The 14,741-nt window shown below is 52.8% G+C and overlaps 1 protein-coding gene and 1 long non-coding RNA gene across 7 annotated transcripts in view; one reads left to right on the top strand and one right to left on the bottom strand.

Moving 5' to 3' along the window:
- SLC6A6 (solute carrier family 6 member 6) overlaps positions 1–14,741 on the bottom strand; it is an 80,079-nt gene that overhangs the window by 48,163 nt on the left and 17,175 nt on the right. The window contains exons 1-3 of one of the 6 annotated variants that reach the window (XM_077116427.1): positions 9,232–9,717; positions 5,832–5,941; positions 5,132–5,241 (exon numbers count right to left, since the gene is read on the bottom strand). The exons of 2 other annotated variants lie outside the window; for them this stretch is intronic. In XM_077116427.1, the coding sequence (XP_076972542.1) occupies positions 5,132–5,241; positions 5,832–5,941; positions 9,232–9,357 (346 nt within the window). In that variant the 5' untranslated portion in view covers positions 9,358–9,717. Of the gene's footprint in view, positions 1–5,131; positions 5,242–5,831; positions 5,942–9,231; positions 9,895–14,741 lie in introns of those variants that run through there. 3 more of the 6 variants (XM_077116426.1, XM_077116428.1, XM_077116429.1) reach the window with 3 other exon arrangements.
- LOC143646956 (uncharacterized) lies at positions 9,576–14,615 on the top strand. The gene is made up of 4 exons (XR_013157763.1): positions 9,576–9,721; positions 9,912–10,024; positions 14,254–14,345; positions 14,437–14,615. It is a non-coding gene; the product is annotated as an uncharacterized LOC143646956 (long non-coding RNA).

Genomic DNA, 14,741 nt, shown 5'->3' with positions numbered 1-14,741 from the left:
TCAAGAGCTATTAAAACCTGGGTAAGTGTGTGTGCACACATTTTCCAATTTCTAAACATTATACAGGCCAAATACACACAAGTGTGGGGCTGGTTTGCCCCAGGTGACCTAAGGTGGCCTGCAGGAAAGCAGGACAGGCTCACAACCCCAGCTGCTTTTCCCAGTGAGGTCATCCAGGAAATCAAACATTGTTTTGTCCAGAACAAAGCCAAAACAATGAGCAACAGTATTTGCTGCTAGTGAAAGTGAATTCTGTCGGGGGGCGTTGTTTCCACGATGACCTCTCGGAGTAGAGGTGTCAGGGTCCGCAGGCAAGACCTTCCCCTCTGCTTAGCTAACTGCTGCCCTGAGCCAGCAGTCTCCCCTACCCTATTCCCTCTGAAACCTCCCCCTGTCTCCAGGGAAAGCCCCTTGCCTGCAGCTCCGTCAGCCTTCAATTTAAAGAAGCGTCTACTTCTGTCCAGACTCCCATAATCTCCTTCTGTCACAAGTCAGGAAACTGAGGTTCAGAGAAGGGGCTGATCTTGCCCTAGGTCACACAGCAAGGGGGTAGTGGAGCAGGATTTGCACCTGGGGCTCCAGTGCCATTTCCACTGGGACTACCCCAGGAGGAAAATGACCCCGATAGAGACCTGTGAGTAGGCAGTACAGTACCTCCAGTACTTTTTGGTTTTGCGATTTGCAGAGGAAAAAAATAAGTTGAAGTACACAGGTTTTGCAAAGAACTGGCCTCTGGGACAATGGGGGAGGGGGTTGGTGGACAGGATATGGACCCCCGTCTACGGCCACCTGGTCATTTGTCACTTTCCCCTAGCAAAAATGTTTGCAGGTAAACAAACACGAGTTCTGGGGACTGGGTTCAAATAGGTTTTTTTCTCCTCCTTGGAGGCAGCAGGACCTGACACAAAAGCAACCATGAATGGGCAGCCGGAAATGAAAATAAGAGGAAGAAGGTTGCAGACAAGCAAACTCCAGATACCCTGGAAGGGCAAAGAAGGCACAGATGCAGGCAGTACTGTGGCAGGAATGGGCCCTGTCAAAGGCGGAGGGGAGGAGGGCAAAAATGCCGGGCAAATTGCCCCACCTAAGGGAAGTGACCTGGCGGGGGCGGGGGTGGGGGCATGACATGCCAAGCATCAGAGGCCTTCCAAGGCAGCATCTGAGCAGGGAGCTAGTCCCAGCACTGCTGGGTCACGCGGGTAGAGTCACTTCCCTATTCTGCATGTCTGCCTGGCGGGGGTGAAACGGCAGCAAGGGTAAACCACGGCAAGCAGTGACAGTACAACAGATCGCAAATGACAATCTACCCTATCATGTGCCAGGCACTATCCCAGGAGCTAAGGACAAAGGGGTGAACCCTAAGAAGCAGACAGACATTCCAGAAGGGGAGGTAGACACTAAATGAATAAATACTTCTTAGAGGCATGAAGAAAACAACAAGGCAGGATGACAGGGGGAACAGGGGTTTCTTTAGCTTGGGAAGGCAGGGAGGGCTCTCTGGGGTCAGGCACTCTGCTGAGCCCTTCCCATGTCCCAGTTCGTTTACTCCTCGCAGCAGCCTGGATGAGGCCCAGAGAGGTGAAGCCATTTGCCCAAGATCACAGAGTTAGGATGCGAACCTTGGCTTGGCTCCAAGGTGCATGCTTTCAATTGCACTGAAGCTGAGATCTCTACAGCGGAGATGTGGAGGAATGGGGTTCCAAAGACAGGGGGATGGCATGTACAAAAGATCATGCCAAGTGTGTTAAAGGAACAGAGAGTAGGCCAGGGTAGGGCAGAGAGCAAGGAGAAATGGGACGTGTGCTAGAGCTGGGAGGGAAATGGGGCCTTGAAGACCATACTCAGACACCTGGATTTTATCCTGAAGGTGGAGGGATCCTCTGGAGTTTTATACTGGCCCAAGGAGGGCTCAGCCTCCCCACTCACTAAAAGCCCCAGCTTGTCTGTCACTGCCTGGAAGGGGATTCCAGGGCCAACCTCTATGTTGGGACTTCTCTGGAAGCAGCTGCAACTCTATGGTGGGGCCCGAGTCGGTAAAGCTGGAGTTTGGAACCTCAAGGAGCCCCCAGCTCCCATAACATCAGGATGTCAGGATGGGCTGCCTCCTTCTTCTTTTTTTTTTTTTTTGCAAAGAGGGAGCTCACAGCCAAGGATGGGTGGCTGGAATTCCTTTCCCTTGGCCAAGGGCTGATAATACTGTGGTGAACAACGCAGAGGAAACATTTGTCCCTGCATGGAGCCTGGATCCCCCCTCCCCACACCCCACCCTCCTCCCTTTGCCCCTCCTCCCTTCTCCCTGGGTAAAGCCATGGCTTTGGAAAGAACAGGATCACTCTTCCAAGCTCAGGCAAGTGGCTTCCCAGCCCAGAGCCAACACTTACTTACCTGGGGCGATACTCCCTCTGGGGAGGCCCCAACTGACATCTGACTCCTTCAGCACTCATTAATTGAGCACCTACTGCATACCAGGCAAGAGACACTGCAGAGAACACGGAGGTTGCTTTCCTGCCTTCACAGTGCTAACTGTGTTTTATTTTTTTAAAATCATTCTACAAGTTCAAAGGAGGGGTAGCAGTTACAGGTCTGGTCAAACGAAAAAGGCTTTAAGGAATCGGCTACCTTACACCCTTCTGAGCTGGGCCTCATGGGCAGGCTGGGTGGAATCAGATGCATGTGGGAAGGGGATGTTCTAGAGAACAAGAACAGTTAAACCTCACAGATGCTATCGGAGGGGTTTGGACCCCAAACACACTTCAGTAAATTTCCAGCATATGGCAAAGCTTAGCTACAGAGGGAGGAGGAGGAGGCAAAGGAGAGATGCCACAGGGTCCTCCGTGGGCGTGCATCTGTGAACAGATGGCAGGGCTCGGAATGAGCACATCTGTTGATTCTGCAAACACGGGGGCTTCTGGAACGCCTGGCCCTGACTTGGCGAGCCATTTGTGTCCGCCTTTAGCCCGCTGCTGGACTTGTCCGTGAAGTTGGGGGTTTGGTTTTTGTATTGTTTCAGTTTTTTTTCCTGATGTGTTTTGGCCAGTAACAGCAAAATGCTCAGACGGGGCCAGCCCAAGCCTGGTGGGGGCTGGGGGTTGGAATACAGGGTTGGAGGTCAGTGAAACCCCTTCTCCCTGGCCCTTCCCCTTCTCCCCGAGTCAGGCTGCTGGAGAGGCCCAGCCTGGGGAGTGGGTGAGTCAGCAGGCAACTGCCTCCTGGTACTGACTCACCCAGCGACACGCCTGTCACTCTTCTCCCCCCTCCAGCTCCCCCAGCACCCAGGCCCTCTGCCACTGCAGCCCAGGGTTTGCCAGAAGTGAGGGCAGCATCAACCCTGAGCCCCAGGGCAGGCCCTGCAGAACGCAGGATTATTTCTGGGGACCACGAAAAAAGAAAGATGAGGAAATAGAAAAGCTCAGTTTTCATTTCCTCAAACTTCCCTTTGCGGGGGTTGGGAGTAAGAACCCTCGAGCCATCCTTCTCTCTCCCATTGGCTAAGAAAGGCAAACAGAGGCCAGCGCCTCCCTGGCTCTACAGAAACTGGAAGCAGACAGGCCTTGAGTGGCAAGGTCAGAGAAAGGCGCCTGGGGCCAAACACCCGGCTCACAGCCCAGCCACCCTCAGCTCGTCACCAGGGCTGGCCGGAAGGCGCATCTCCGTGGAAACAGCCAGGGCGTCTTGGGCGAACAGCCCCGAGGGCAAGTCACCTTCTCTCTCTCTCTCTCTCTCTCTCTCTCTCTCTCCAGGCCTCGACTGTCAAACGAACCTCACGTCCCACCTATGGCATTTGACAGCCCCTATAACTCCTCAACTGCTTGTCAACAACCTCCTCATCCCCACTGTTCCTCTTTTAAACCACTGGGAAGGGCCATCTTCCTTCCTTCCTAGCTCACACCTGCTGGTCCCGCTCACCCAGAGTTCAGTGCCACAAGAGCTCGGTACCAGCGGAAAGAAACAGCCTGGGATTCGGCAAAACAGAGGGGTGATTGTCCAGCAACCAGCAATGTCTGCCTCTGAGGCCGGAGCTGGGCCACCTCTGCACCCCCAGCAGAGTGAGCTGCTGCTGGGAGTTTGGCTTCTCTTACCTGGAGGCCTTGTTTCCAGCACCCTCCCCTGTCCAGGACTCACCCAAGACCTTCAGGGGTCGCTGAGCCACAAGGCTGGCGCTTTCTCCTGCCCCCCACGCCTGGGCTCCTTAGCTTGGCGAACCCTGACTAATTCCCAGACAATCTTCCAGCCTCAGCCCAGCCGGGTCAGCCCCATGGCGAGCACCCGCCCCCCTCCCCGCCCCGGGCTGCTCAGGTCTGGTCGCTTCTGTCTCCGGCTTACCAGCCTGCTCACAATTGTCTGTTTACTCCCTCGGACGCCCCGAAGTCTGCAAGCTAGCTTGTGAGCGGGAACCGCATTTTATTAGCAAGTTTCTGGACGCCTGGCTTACTAAGTGAACAGAAAGCTCAGGGCTTAATTCTGGCGACAACTCAAGATCAGGTCAAACAGCCTTCACCTCTCAGTCATACTGAGGGCATCCCGGTCGGGGCTGGAGCGAAAAAAAAAAAAACAAAAATAAAAAATAACCCCAGCGCATTTGTCCGGAACAGCGCCCTGGCCACCCAGACAGAGGGCGGATGATCCAGCCCCTCCGCGGAAGAAACGAGGTAACTTCTCCCCCCACCTCTGAGCACTTTCGACAAAAATGATCAAAACTCTACTGGAATCGTCATCCTTCCAAGAGGGACGAGCCTTGAATCTTTAGGAAATCACGTTTCACTCAAGTTTCAGTGCGTTCCCTGAACCTCTTCTGCAAATGACAGACTTTGAAGTGAAATTTCTCCTGGCCCTTGCAGGCTTTGCTAAGTGCTCATTGGGGGCGGGGTGACCCCTCCTAGATCTCATCCCAATTCTTTGCGCATCCGATGGGGAAACTGACCCTCAGCCAACCGATGATGCAACGATGGTGCAAACCAGCAGCATCCTCTTTACAGACAGCCCAGCAGAGCCGGAGGGAACGTGCTTCACAGGTGGGGAAACTGAGGCGTGAAGGAAGTGGTGGAGGGGGAAGGTCCCCAACAACCCCAACCCTGTGAGATACAGTGGGAGTGGGTGACCAGAGGCTGAAAGTAAAGCTCTTATTCCAAACCTGGGTGAACCGGATTCATATCTAATTCTGTCAGGTTGGCGGATGGTGGAGCAGCGGCGGCAGCAACTTCCAGCTTTACAAGATGGTGCCTAACAGCAGATACTGCTTGGCTAGAAGAAAAACTCAGCGTTAAAATCCACGCCAGGGGCAGCAGGTGGGCTCAAGGGAAGGCTAGGAAGACTACCTCCCAGGTTAAGGGACAGCCTCCGTCACCTGTAACATTTCTTTGCAACTCTACTTAAGTTTTGATGGTGCACGCGGAGCATACGTGCTGGGAATATGGTGCTGCCTTCTTATAGCCTGTCATTTGTGCTGGTCTCAGTACCGGGCCACCCCAGCTCCTGCGGACTCCCTTGGAGGCATGCCCTGACCTCTGCTTCCACCAGCTTTGCCAGGTTTACTTCTAGCAAACCCTTATAGCCTGCCACGTCAGCCCCCAGCTCAAGAACTATCAGTGGCTCCCAGCTACCTGGAAAATAACCTCTAAATTACCCTCACCTGAAAGCTCAGGTTCAGTGTACTTGTCCATCCCTGTTCCCTGTCTTCCACCTTTCTCCTCTTGCCCCTATTGAATTCTGGGGCCCCCTCATTCTCCCCAGCCTCAATGCTATAGGTTTGCTTATGGGTTCTCTTAAGTCTAGATAGATTCCAGCCACCTTTGACCAAGTGTCATCTCCTCCCAGAAGCTCTTCCTGCTTACCCCACACTCCTCCCTGCCTTCTCCAGCCCACCGGGCACTGGGACCTGCAGAGGGCCAGCTGTCACTGGACAAAGTGTTAAGTTCTCCGTGGGAAACCTCAGGGTCTTCATCTGCAAAACAGGTCCCATTAGAGGTAAAAGTGTCCACCTGCTGAAATCTCGGGACTCTTAGGAGGCACTGACGGATGACCAAGTTTCTCACGCCTGCCTGAACTTCAAATTACCGGGCATGCCATCTGAAAATGCAGAGTCCTGGGGTCCGCCCCAGATAGACTGACTCTGATTCTTCAGGACAGGGGTCCAGAAATGTGTACTGCTACCCAGCTGGCCTAGGGAATCTTAGAATGAATCGGGTGAGGTTGGAAATGACCGCACTCACGAACTGAGAAACACTTGGGAAGAGGTAAAGCAAACTTAACCCATCCAAGAAATCGCTGCTGACTGACAGTGATGAGTGTGTGCATGCTTGCACACAAGTGTGTGTGGTGTCCTCTGTGAACACCGTGGGGAGGGGCAGGGGCCATGCTGGGGGTCGCTTCTGCCAGCCCCGTCACCACTTGCCCCAGACTGGACAGTTTCCCCGAGGCTTTCCTGGTCCCTACTCTTTGCTCTTAACAGACCCCCTGAGAGATGGGCATTCTCGCTTGTCCCCACTTGACAGCTGAGGAAACTGAGACTCAGAGAGGAGGTGTGAACTGGACCAAGGCTACCTAGTGAGTGAGTGACTGAGCTGGGATTTGAACCTAGCCCAACACTCCTTTTATCTGTCTGCTGAAGTGAAAAGGAGTTTGAGGGACAAAGGAAAGGCAGGTGGATTACCTGGGGCCAGGGAGCCAAGCAGAGCCCGTCTGTTGTGATCCTGGGGTGGGGGCAGAGGGGCAAATATCAGAGCCCCAATCCCACCCCACCTGAGGACAAAGGAAGGCCTGGTGGCTCTGCACACTGGCAAGGGGCAGAGTCCAGCTGAGTAGGCCACAGGCCACCCCAGGATGTGGCAACAGTCCTGGCAATGCCTCCAAGGACGGCCATGAGCTGCGGGTACCTCGCCTGGAACTCGGAACCCTCCTCCCTGGGCCTTCATTTTCTCCCTAAAGTGGAGGTGGCAAGTGGGACCCTCCCAAATGGAGAAACACCTGTCCCTAAAATGCCAGACCCCTGCCCCCCAGCACCAGGACCCACAGCAGGAAGGGCCACGGGGGACCCTGGTGAGACCCCAACTCTGCAACAACCAACCACTGGTTGAGCAAAGCAAGGCGTGGTGGAGACCAGCTCATCAGGAGACCCCCAACAGCCCGGAGCCGTCGTGTCGGACTGTCCTTCCCAACACATGCCCACACACACAGCCCTCAATCTCTCTCTCTCTCTCTCTGCCCAGGCAACCTCCCCAGCAAAGGAAACGGCACACTGTGCCTCAGTTTCCTCAGACAGAGAACATGGATAATAACAGCACAAAAAATGCACTAATATGTACAGAGCACTGAGAAGGGCTCCTGGCACACACTCAGCAAGTGTGAGCTATCAGGATAATGCCCAAACTTACAAATGTTCTCCTTTAGACCGCTTATGACCTTGACTCCAAGCCAAGCCTTGGCCAAGCAACCTGTGTGCCAGGGCCTGCTGGGAGCCTTAACTGAGTATTGTAAGGCGGGCAAAGGCTTTTTGCAGCTGAGAAAACGAAGGGGGTGGGGGTGGGGCAATGCTCACGGAGAAGCCAGAAGCAGGATGCAAACTTCGGCCACACTGGCCTCAAAACTCAGGGCAATCCCCAACCCTCCAGCCTCCTCCCTGCTGACCCTTCTGCTCTGACTTTCTCTGCCAGAACCTTGGAGGGCCTTGGCCTCCTCTCCTGCAGAGTAAGCAGGACCTGGGGACCCCGGGAACCCCACCATTACACTTGCTTGGCTGAGCAGTGACAGTCCCACGGATTGGTGGCTCCCTGGGGATCTACACGAGAATGGAGGTGGAAAGCTGCCATCACTTAACTGAGCAGTCTGTGGGTGGGGATGCTGCCCAGGAGCAGGCAGAAAGCCCAAGGAAGGAGCAGGAGGCCAGAACAGGGCTGCAGTTCCCTGTACCAAATGTTGAGTAATCCACTGGCCCTTGGGGTGGAAGCACCCGCCAGCAGGGAAGATGGAAGTTCCAGATTCAGCTGGGATCTGGGAAATGGGGCTGCAGGACAGGTTGGCCAGCCACGGGAGGGGCCAGGGGCCAGGGGCCAGCTACTTGGAGCAGAGTGGCCCGGCAGCGCCCCTCACCCTTTCTTGACGTCACATCCTGAGACTTTTCGGGCCATAGTGAATTCAACCTTCGGGAGAGGAGGGGAGTGCCTCACTGGTGCTGAAATCAGATCCTGAGATCGTTCAACCCCCAAAGGTCCTGGCCAGAGGTCCCAGGGCACCTGCCTCCTGCTCCCCACATGGCCTGAGCAATCCTGAATGAAAGATCCACCCAACCACCCCATTCCAGTGTTGACAGGTAAGGACACAAGGCCTGAAGAGGAAAGGGACCGCCAGGGAGTTCTGCAGTCAGCGGACCAGGGCTCAAATCCCGGCTTTGCTGTGTGACCCTGGGCCACCTACTGAGTCTCTCTGTGCCTCAGTTTCCTCTTTCATAAAATGAGGCTGATCACAACACCCACCCCACAGGGCTGAAAGATGCTTATGCGAACGGATGCAGGCAAACGGCTCAGCATAGCTGCACCAGTAAATAAACATTAAAACTCTGTGGCTAAGGATAGTGCAACAGCCATCCACGTCAGAGCAAATATCGGGGAACTGCTTGCACCTAGGAGGGCTGGAGACAGCAGCAATGACTGTGGTTGCTCCTTACTCAAAGAGCTTCTATTCTGAGGCTGCCCAGTGCTGATTCGTGCCAGTCGGGGAGGAAGAGCTCACTGGCTTGGTGTCAAATGAGAAATCAAAGGGGTCTGGGCACGAGGCCACCAGCGCGCCTCCCTCAAGTCTAACTGTCCCTGCCTTCCAACATGATGGCTTTCCTACTTGGACAACAGAATGGAGAGAGCGAGGGATCACTTTCTTTTTAAAATAGCCTCGAGTGGCAAAATGAAAAGTCAGGCCACTCCACTCCACAGCCCCAAACTTCTTTTTGAAATTGTACTGCCTGCTCATGGCTTTCAATCCCGTAACCTGGCCTACGGTTCCTGTTTTACAGGTGGGGAAACTGAGGCCCAGGTGGAGAAGCAGTCTGTCCTTCTCGGTCTCTGATGTGCTGCACATCCAGCTCCGTTACCTGCCCGCCTGCCATTTTCCTAGGATCACCTCAACTCCTTCCTTATTTGGGGAGCTCCTTCCCGGGCCTAGGAAACCCAGAGCCCTGAATCTCAGGGGGGTCCTCGACCCCAAGGGAATGCCCGGTCAACAGTTCTTCACCCGGACGCCTACCTTCTGTCCACTCAGGGCCTGAGAGGCTCCATCAGGCCAGGACGTGTGCCAAGGAGGTGGGAAAACAGGAGCCCCCGGGCTCGGGGGTGGTGAGGGGGGCGGGCAGCACTCAGCACGGGGAGCCATGCCCTGTGCCAAGCTGGACGCCTCCAGGATGGCCTTACTCCAGCAGGCCTCCAGCTGGGCCACTGAGCCCACTCAGGTCCCCGAGAATTAGGCAGCACCGAAGGGCTCCCCACGTTCTCCCTGCCCTTCGTTTCCCTGGTAACTGCAGCTGCTGGTGACCTCACAGGGCTAGAGTCACAGAGGGCACTGCTGAGGAATTCTGTAAAGGAACAGAGGCCTCTCTGAGCAGACAGGAACACTAGCGGACAGGCGGATCATGACTCACCCTAAGACACTGGGAAATGGGGTGCAGAAGAGGCCAGAGAAAGGGCACGAGAGGCCCAGTCCCTCCACTCTAAGCCTCAGAATATCATCCAACCATGAGGTCACAATGCCCGCTTCCAGTACAGACCCGGGGCGGGTGGGGGCTTCTCCAGGAAGACGCCACCAATCGGGAATGTCCCTTAGCAGAACTAGAGCCAGGCGGGGGGATAGGTCCTTTGTTACAGAACTCGTTGTGTCATCTCTACACATCGTTGCCTGGAAGGCCCTGGACTTTTCACAGCATTTTACAGGCTATTTCCGGGCCCTGAAATTCACATCCCTACAGTTTTCCAGCCTCAAATGCCACTTCCTCCAGGAAGCCTTTCTGGAATCCCCCCTGCCTTGCCCATCTCCTTCCTCAGCGGTAATCCTTGTTTCTTCCTCTGGGGATCACAGATTGCAGGCAGGGTGGGGACGAGGGGGGGCCCAGTCTATCACTGCCATAGCAACCCTTTGTTCTCCTGTTAGACCCTGGAGATGATGATGATGGTGATAGCAGCTAACAAACTGCCTGGCAAAGTAGTAAGCGTTTTCTATAATACTAGCTAATTTTTCTTAATCATGCAAAATACATTTCCTAATTCCTTAAATTGCTTTTCATTGATGATGACGGCTCATGCTCCTCCTAATTGGTCCAAAGATAATGAGGCTTTATAGCAATTGCAGAGATTCCCATAAGACCAACAAGCCACTCAGAATGCTTTAAATGTACACAATATTTCCCAAGCCAGTGGCTCAACACCACCATCAGCTCTGCACTCATTGCTGGTCCTTATACCCATCCTTACCAACCTCCCGATGACACGAGGGATCTCACCCCACTTCAGAGATGAGCAACTGAGGCTCAGAGAGGTTAAGCAACTTGAACAAGTTTGCACAGCCAGGGAGGAATGGATGGACTCCGGAGTCCTAGGTTCTTAGCTCCACTGGCCTCTGGGGTCCCTCATTTCCTGCCATGCCCCGTGCCAACGTGAAGTCCCACCCCCTCACCTGACATGGGAGGAAACTGAGGCTGGCATGAGGTGAGGGTGGGGGATGGCACTCTGAGAATTAACCAGAGAGGAGCAGAATCCAACCAAATCTCTTGAGTCTGCCAAGAACACAGGCATCTTCTGGCCTGAGGGGACAGCAGGCCTCGGCCAAGCGACAATAAAACGATCAATGATAACAGCAGCTGAAGGTTCACTGGGCACCAACCATGTGGGAGGGAGGGCTGCACTAAGCCCTTTACAGGATCAAAAATGGCTTGAGTCCTGTATATCTGTTGCACTCACTAAATCCTGGTGCTGCCTACCTGGGAAAAGTTTTTGGCCAACTGGAAATTCAACTGGGCCCAAGCCCTCAGGTGGTTATTGTCCAGGGATGTGGCTAATCCCAATGAACTAAAGAGGGGAAGGGGACAGAATCCAGCTGGATGCCTTCCTGACTGCCCTACCTCCCTCCCTGGTCCCCCTTCCCTGGAACACTGTCCCCTGCCCCTCACTCCCTACCCCATCTCCCATCTCCCTGCAGGTCTTAATCAGCTTAATTAAGCACCCCACACACCCAATGTCCTGGGTGATCTGAGTCTTTCTCACTCCTTGGGGGCAAGGATACCTGAAATTTAGGCCACTGCTATAAATCGCGGAGAAATCCATTCTAATTTTTAATGAACTCATCTATGTATTTGGTCAATCGGTTCTTGCTGACCCCCTGATGGCCACGTTCTACATAATTCCTCCCCGGACACTGTCATCAGTGAGAAGGGCCCCTTTTTGCCTCTCCTAGCTCTGCTCCCCAAATTCTCCATCGGGACCCCCCATGCAAGATTCGTTTCCCCACATATGTTTTGCCTCGCTCCACCTCTCCTGATGCTGCATCACCATACGAGATTCCAGTCGGGACCTAACTGTCACATGCCAGCTGCAAGGGGAACCTCAGGAAACGTCACTTTCCTCTGGGGCCTCAGTGGCCTCATCTGTAAAATGGGCCATCTCACATTACACGAGGAAGTGCCCTAAAACACACGACTGGATTTGCTGTCCAGAGAAACAGTATTTCCCTGCCTGACACATAGCAACCACCTTTCATTTCAGGCAGTTGTTCAACAAATGCCCTTTTTCCCTTCAAGCGAGGCGCTAAGAGCAGCAGAAAACATAAACGTCCAGGCGTCAAGATCCATCACGGAGGGAAAACACCAGGTAAACAGTTTCTGCATCCGGTATTCAAAGAAGCAGTCTGAAAACGGAGCCCTCGCCAAGCGTTTCACACACTCCCCGAACCATGTGAATCAGCAAAACTAGGTTAGAAATCGCATTAGAGTGGCTTTCCCCTGGGACTCAGGGCTGTGCTGTGTTTGGGTGAGGGGCTGGCTGGACTGTTTTCTTCAGCAGACACCAGTTGTCAAAACAACCAGAAGATGGTAACCACCTGCGAGGGGCACTTGGGATCGTTAAATGAGAGCCTCTGGTTCCAGGATATTTCCCCATGCGAATCAACACCCACCACTGGGCACAGCATTCACGGTCCCCAAGCTAGACTGCCAATTTGTCCAGCCGCCCTGCTCCTTCCCCAGTGTTTCGAGAACAGAACACAAGTGAAGCCATTCTCCTTAGGGCAGCCCAAGGCCCCCTCCCCACTTCCACTCTCTGCCTGCAGGGCCTTTGCACATGCTGTCTCCCCTTACCTGCCTTGTGCCCAGTGGGCATACTTCTCTTTGTCATTCAAACCTCTGGGAAGGTTTTCTGAAATTTGGGCACCTGAATTGGGCACTCCACTGATGAGGCACCTGCCTGATCTGTCTCCCTGTAGGCTTGGGACTTCTCGGGCTGGATAGAATGCTTTTTGCTCATCTCCGGGTCTCCAGGACTCAGCCAGGGTCTGCACTATCACCAAAGTTCATAACTTCTTCATGACTGAATGATCAGACTTTCACTCTTGGTTTTCAGATGCTTACAGGTTTTCCCCAAACTTCCCCTGATAACAGATATCCTCAGCTGGGCCTTTCCCACTCAGCAGGGCTGGAAGGGGGCTGAAAAGGGGTGAATTTCTCCAGTGGTCCCAGACTGGAAAGGTCAAAGGGAAAATGAAAGGTCTGAACTCCATGACCTTTGAGAAGGGTGGGACACTCTCGTCCCCAGAACCATGCCTGTTCCTCTGCCCTGAGGTCTCCAGGCTGGGCTGTGTAGGGATCGGATGGTCCAGAGAAGTTCAGAGGCGTGTGGCCTAAGAACAGCCACGGCAGTGACCTTCCAAGCAGCGGCTTTCCTTTGCCCGCTCTCTCGTTTTGCTTCTTTGAGAGTGACCACTTTCACCAAATGCCTGTACTATTCAATGTGACTTAAATCATCCCTCGAAGTACTTTTATGATGACCATTATTTGTAAGAGATATTAACAAGAAATATTTGCACCAAGTAACTCAGAGAGCAGCTACGTCCCCATTTTACAGATGGGGCAACTGAGGCCCAGTCAGGAGAAGCAACTGGCCCCAGGTCATGCAGCTAGGAAGCAGCAGAATACAAGACCATTCTTCAGGCTTCCAGTCTGGCCCAGTATTCATGGCCATTTCTTGCTCCCTGGGTGTTTATGTTTTGTCCCCAAGTGCAAGAAACTGGAGAACTGGGAACTGCTTCTCTGGGAGGTTGTTTTGAATTTTCTGCTTCCTGAAGCCCTGAAGACAGGAGATCCCCAGGGAGACGCCCCCAACTTGCTGTGAAGGCTGTCAATGAATGACGGGTAGGAGTGTAAATTAGGGCAATTTCTGGAGAATCAATGATTTGTCCACATGAGTCCAGAATCTTAAACATGTTCACTCCTTTTATCCTCACAATTCCAATTTCTTGATCAACTCCAATGTGTGTGACTCTTACTCAAAGATGTTCGCTGCAGAGTGGTTTACAAGAAAGAGAAACCAGGAATAAACTACGAAACTGGAATGCTTCACTTTTAGGCAGCCATTCAAAATCACGCCTTAGAACAGGGACGGGGTCAGCAAACTGCAGTCCCCCACTCCCAGGCCAAATCTAGGAGCCTGTTCTTATAAATAAAGTTTTATTGGTACACAGCCACATCCATTCATTTACATATATACCACCTGGCCCTGACGAAAAGCTCACCCGCCTCTGACTTAGAAAACTGAGGACCCAGAAAAAGTTGGGGGAAAGCAGACTCCCACATTAACATATGCAAGGAGCGAGCTCACTTTGGAAAAGGAAAATTCAAATAATTTACATTTACAGAGACCTTTATGAATGCCGTGTTAGAACACACCAGAATTAACTACTAAGTGGTGAAAAAAAGGTGAATTCTATTTTCTCCTTTCAGCATTTCTGTGCTTCCCGAATTTTCCGTGTTAAAAAATTTATCTATGTATTACCTGGTAAGGTGTATGGTATGCATGAATTTTTTCTTTTTCCTTTTTCTGCAGCAATGCAAATGTTCCAAAAATTGATTCTGGTGATGAATGCATAATTATTGATGATATTGTGAACATCTGATTGTACACCACGTGTGCACTGCATGTGCGTGAAGATTTCTCATTAAAAATATTTTTTGAAATGCATTACTTTAATAATCCAGGTAAACAAATAATAAATGTTTTATAAATGTCTCAGCCTTTCCTGGAAGTGAGCCCGGAGGTGGCGGTTCTTGCTTCATGAGGCTGAAGCCAGCAGGTGGCATTTCGGGAGGACACTGGAAATGGCAGGTCTGTTTGTTGCTAGCACACACTCCCTACTCCTAGGGGAGAGGCAACACGGAGAGGTTCCGACTGCTAAAGCTGTCCTCTCTCCCTGAAGGACTGGACCCAGTCCCAAGGCACTTCGGACCCGAGGCTGTCAGCTGTCGGGAAGCTCTAAGGAACCCCGCCTGGATGACAGCATGAGAAATTTTACCTGGGGTGCTTGGCTCTGATACTGTAAGCCCATTGGGGACTTCAAAGTTCCATTGTGGATAGACAGAATGATACAATAAATGTGGTAAGAACTTAACGTGGGTAAATCTGAGTATCTGGGGAGGAGGTCTGTTGGGGTTCTCTGCATGGGTTTTGTATTATTTTTGCAACTATCCTGCAGGTTTGAAATTATTTCAAAATAAAAAGTTA

This window comes from Tamandua tetradactyla, chromosome 9 (assembly GCF_023851605.1).
Source record: "Tamandua tetradactyla isolate mTamTet1 chromosome 9, mTamTet1.pri, whole genome shotgun sequence".
Classification (NCBI taxonomy): Eukaryota; Metazoa; Chordata; class Mammalia; order Pilosa; family Myrmecophagidae; genus Tamandua; species Tamandua tetradactyla.
The sequence above is the reverse complement of the archived record's forward strand: the minus strand, read 5'-3'. Positions and strand labels throughout refer to the sequence as shown.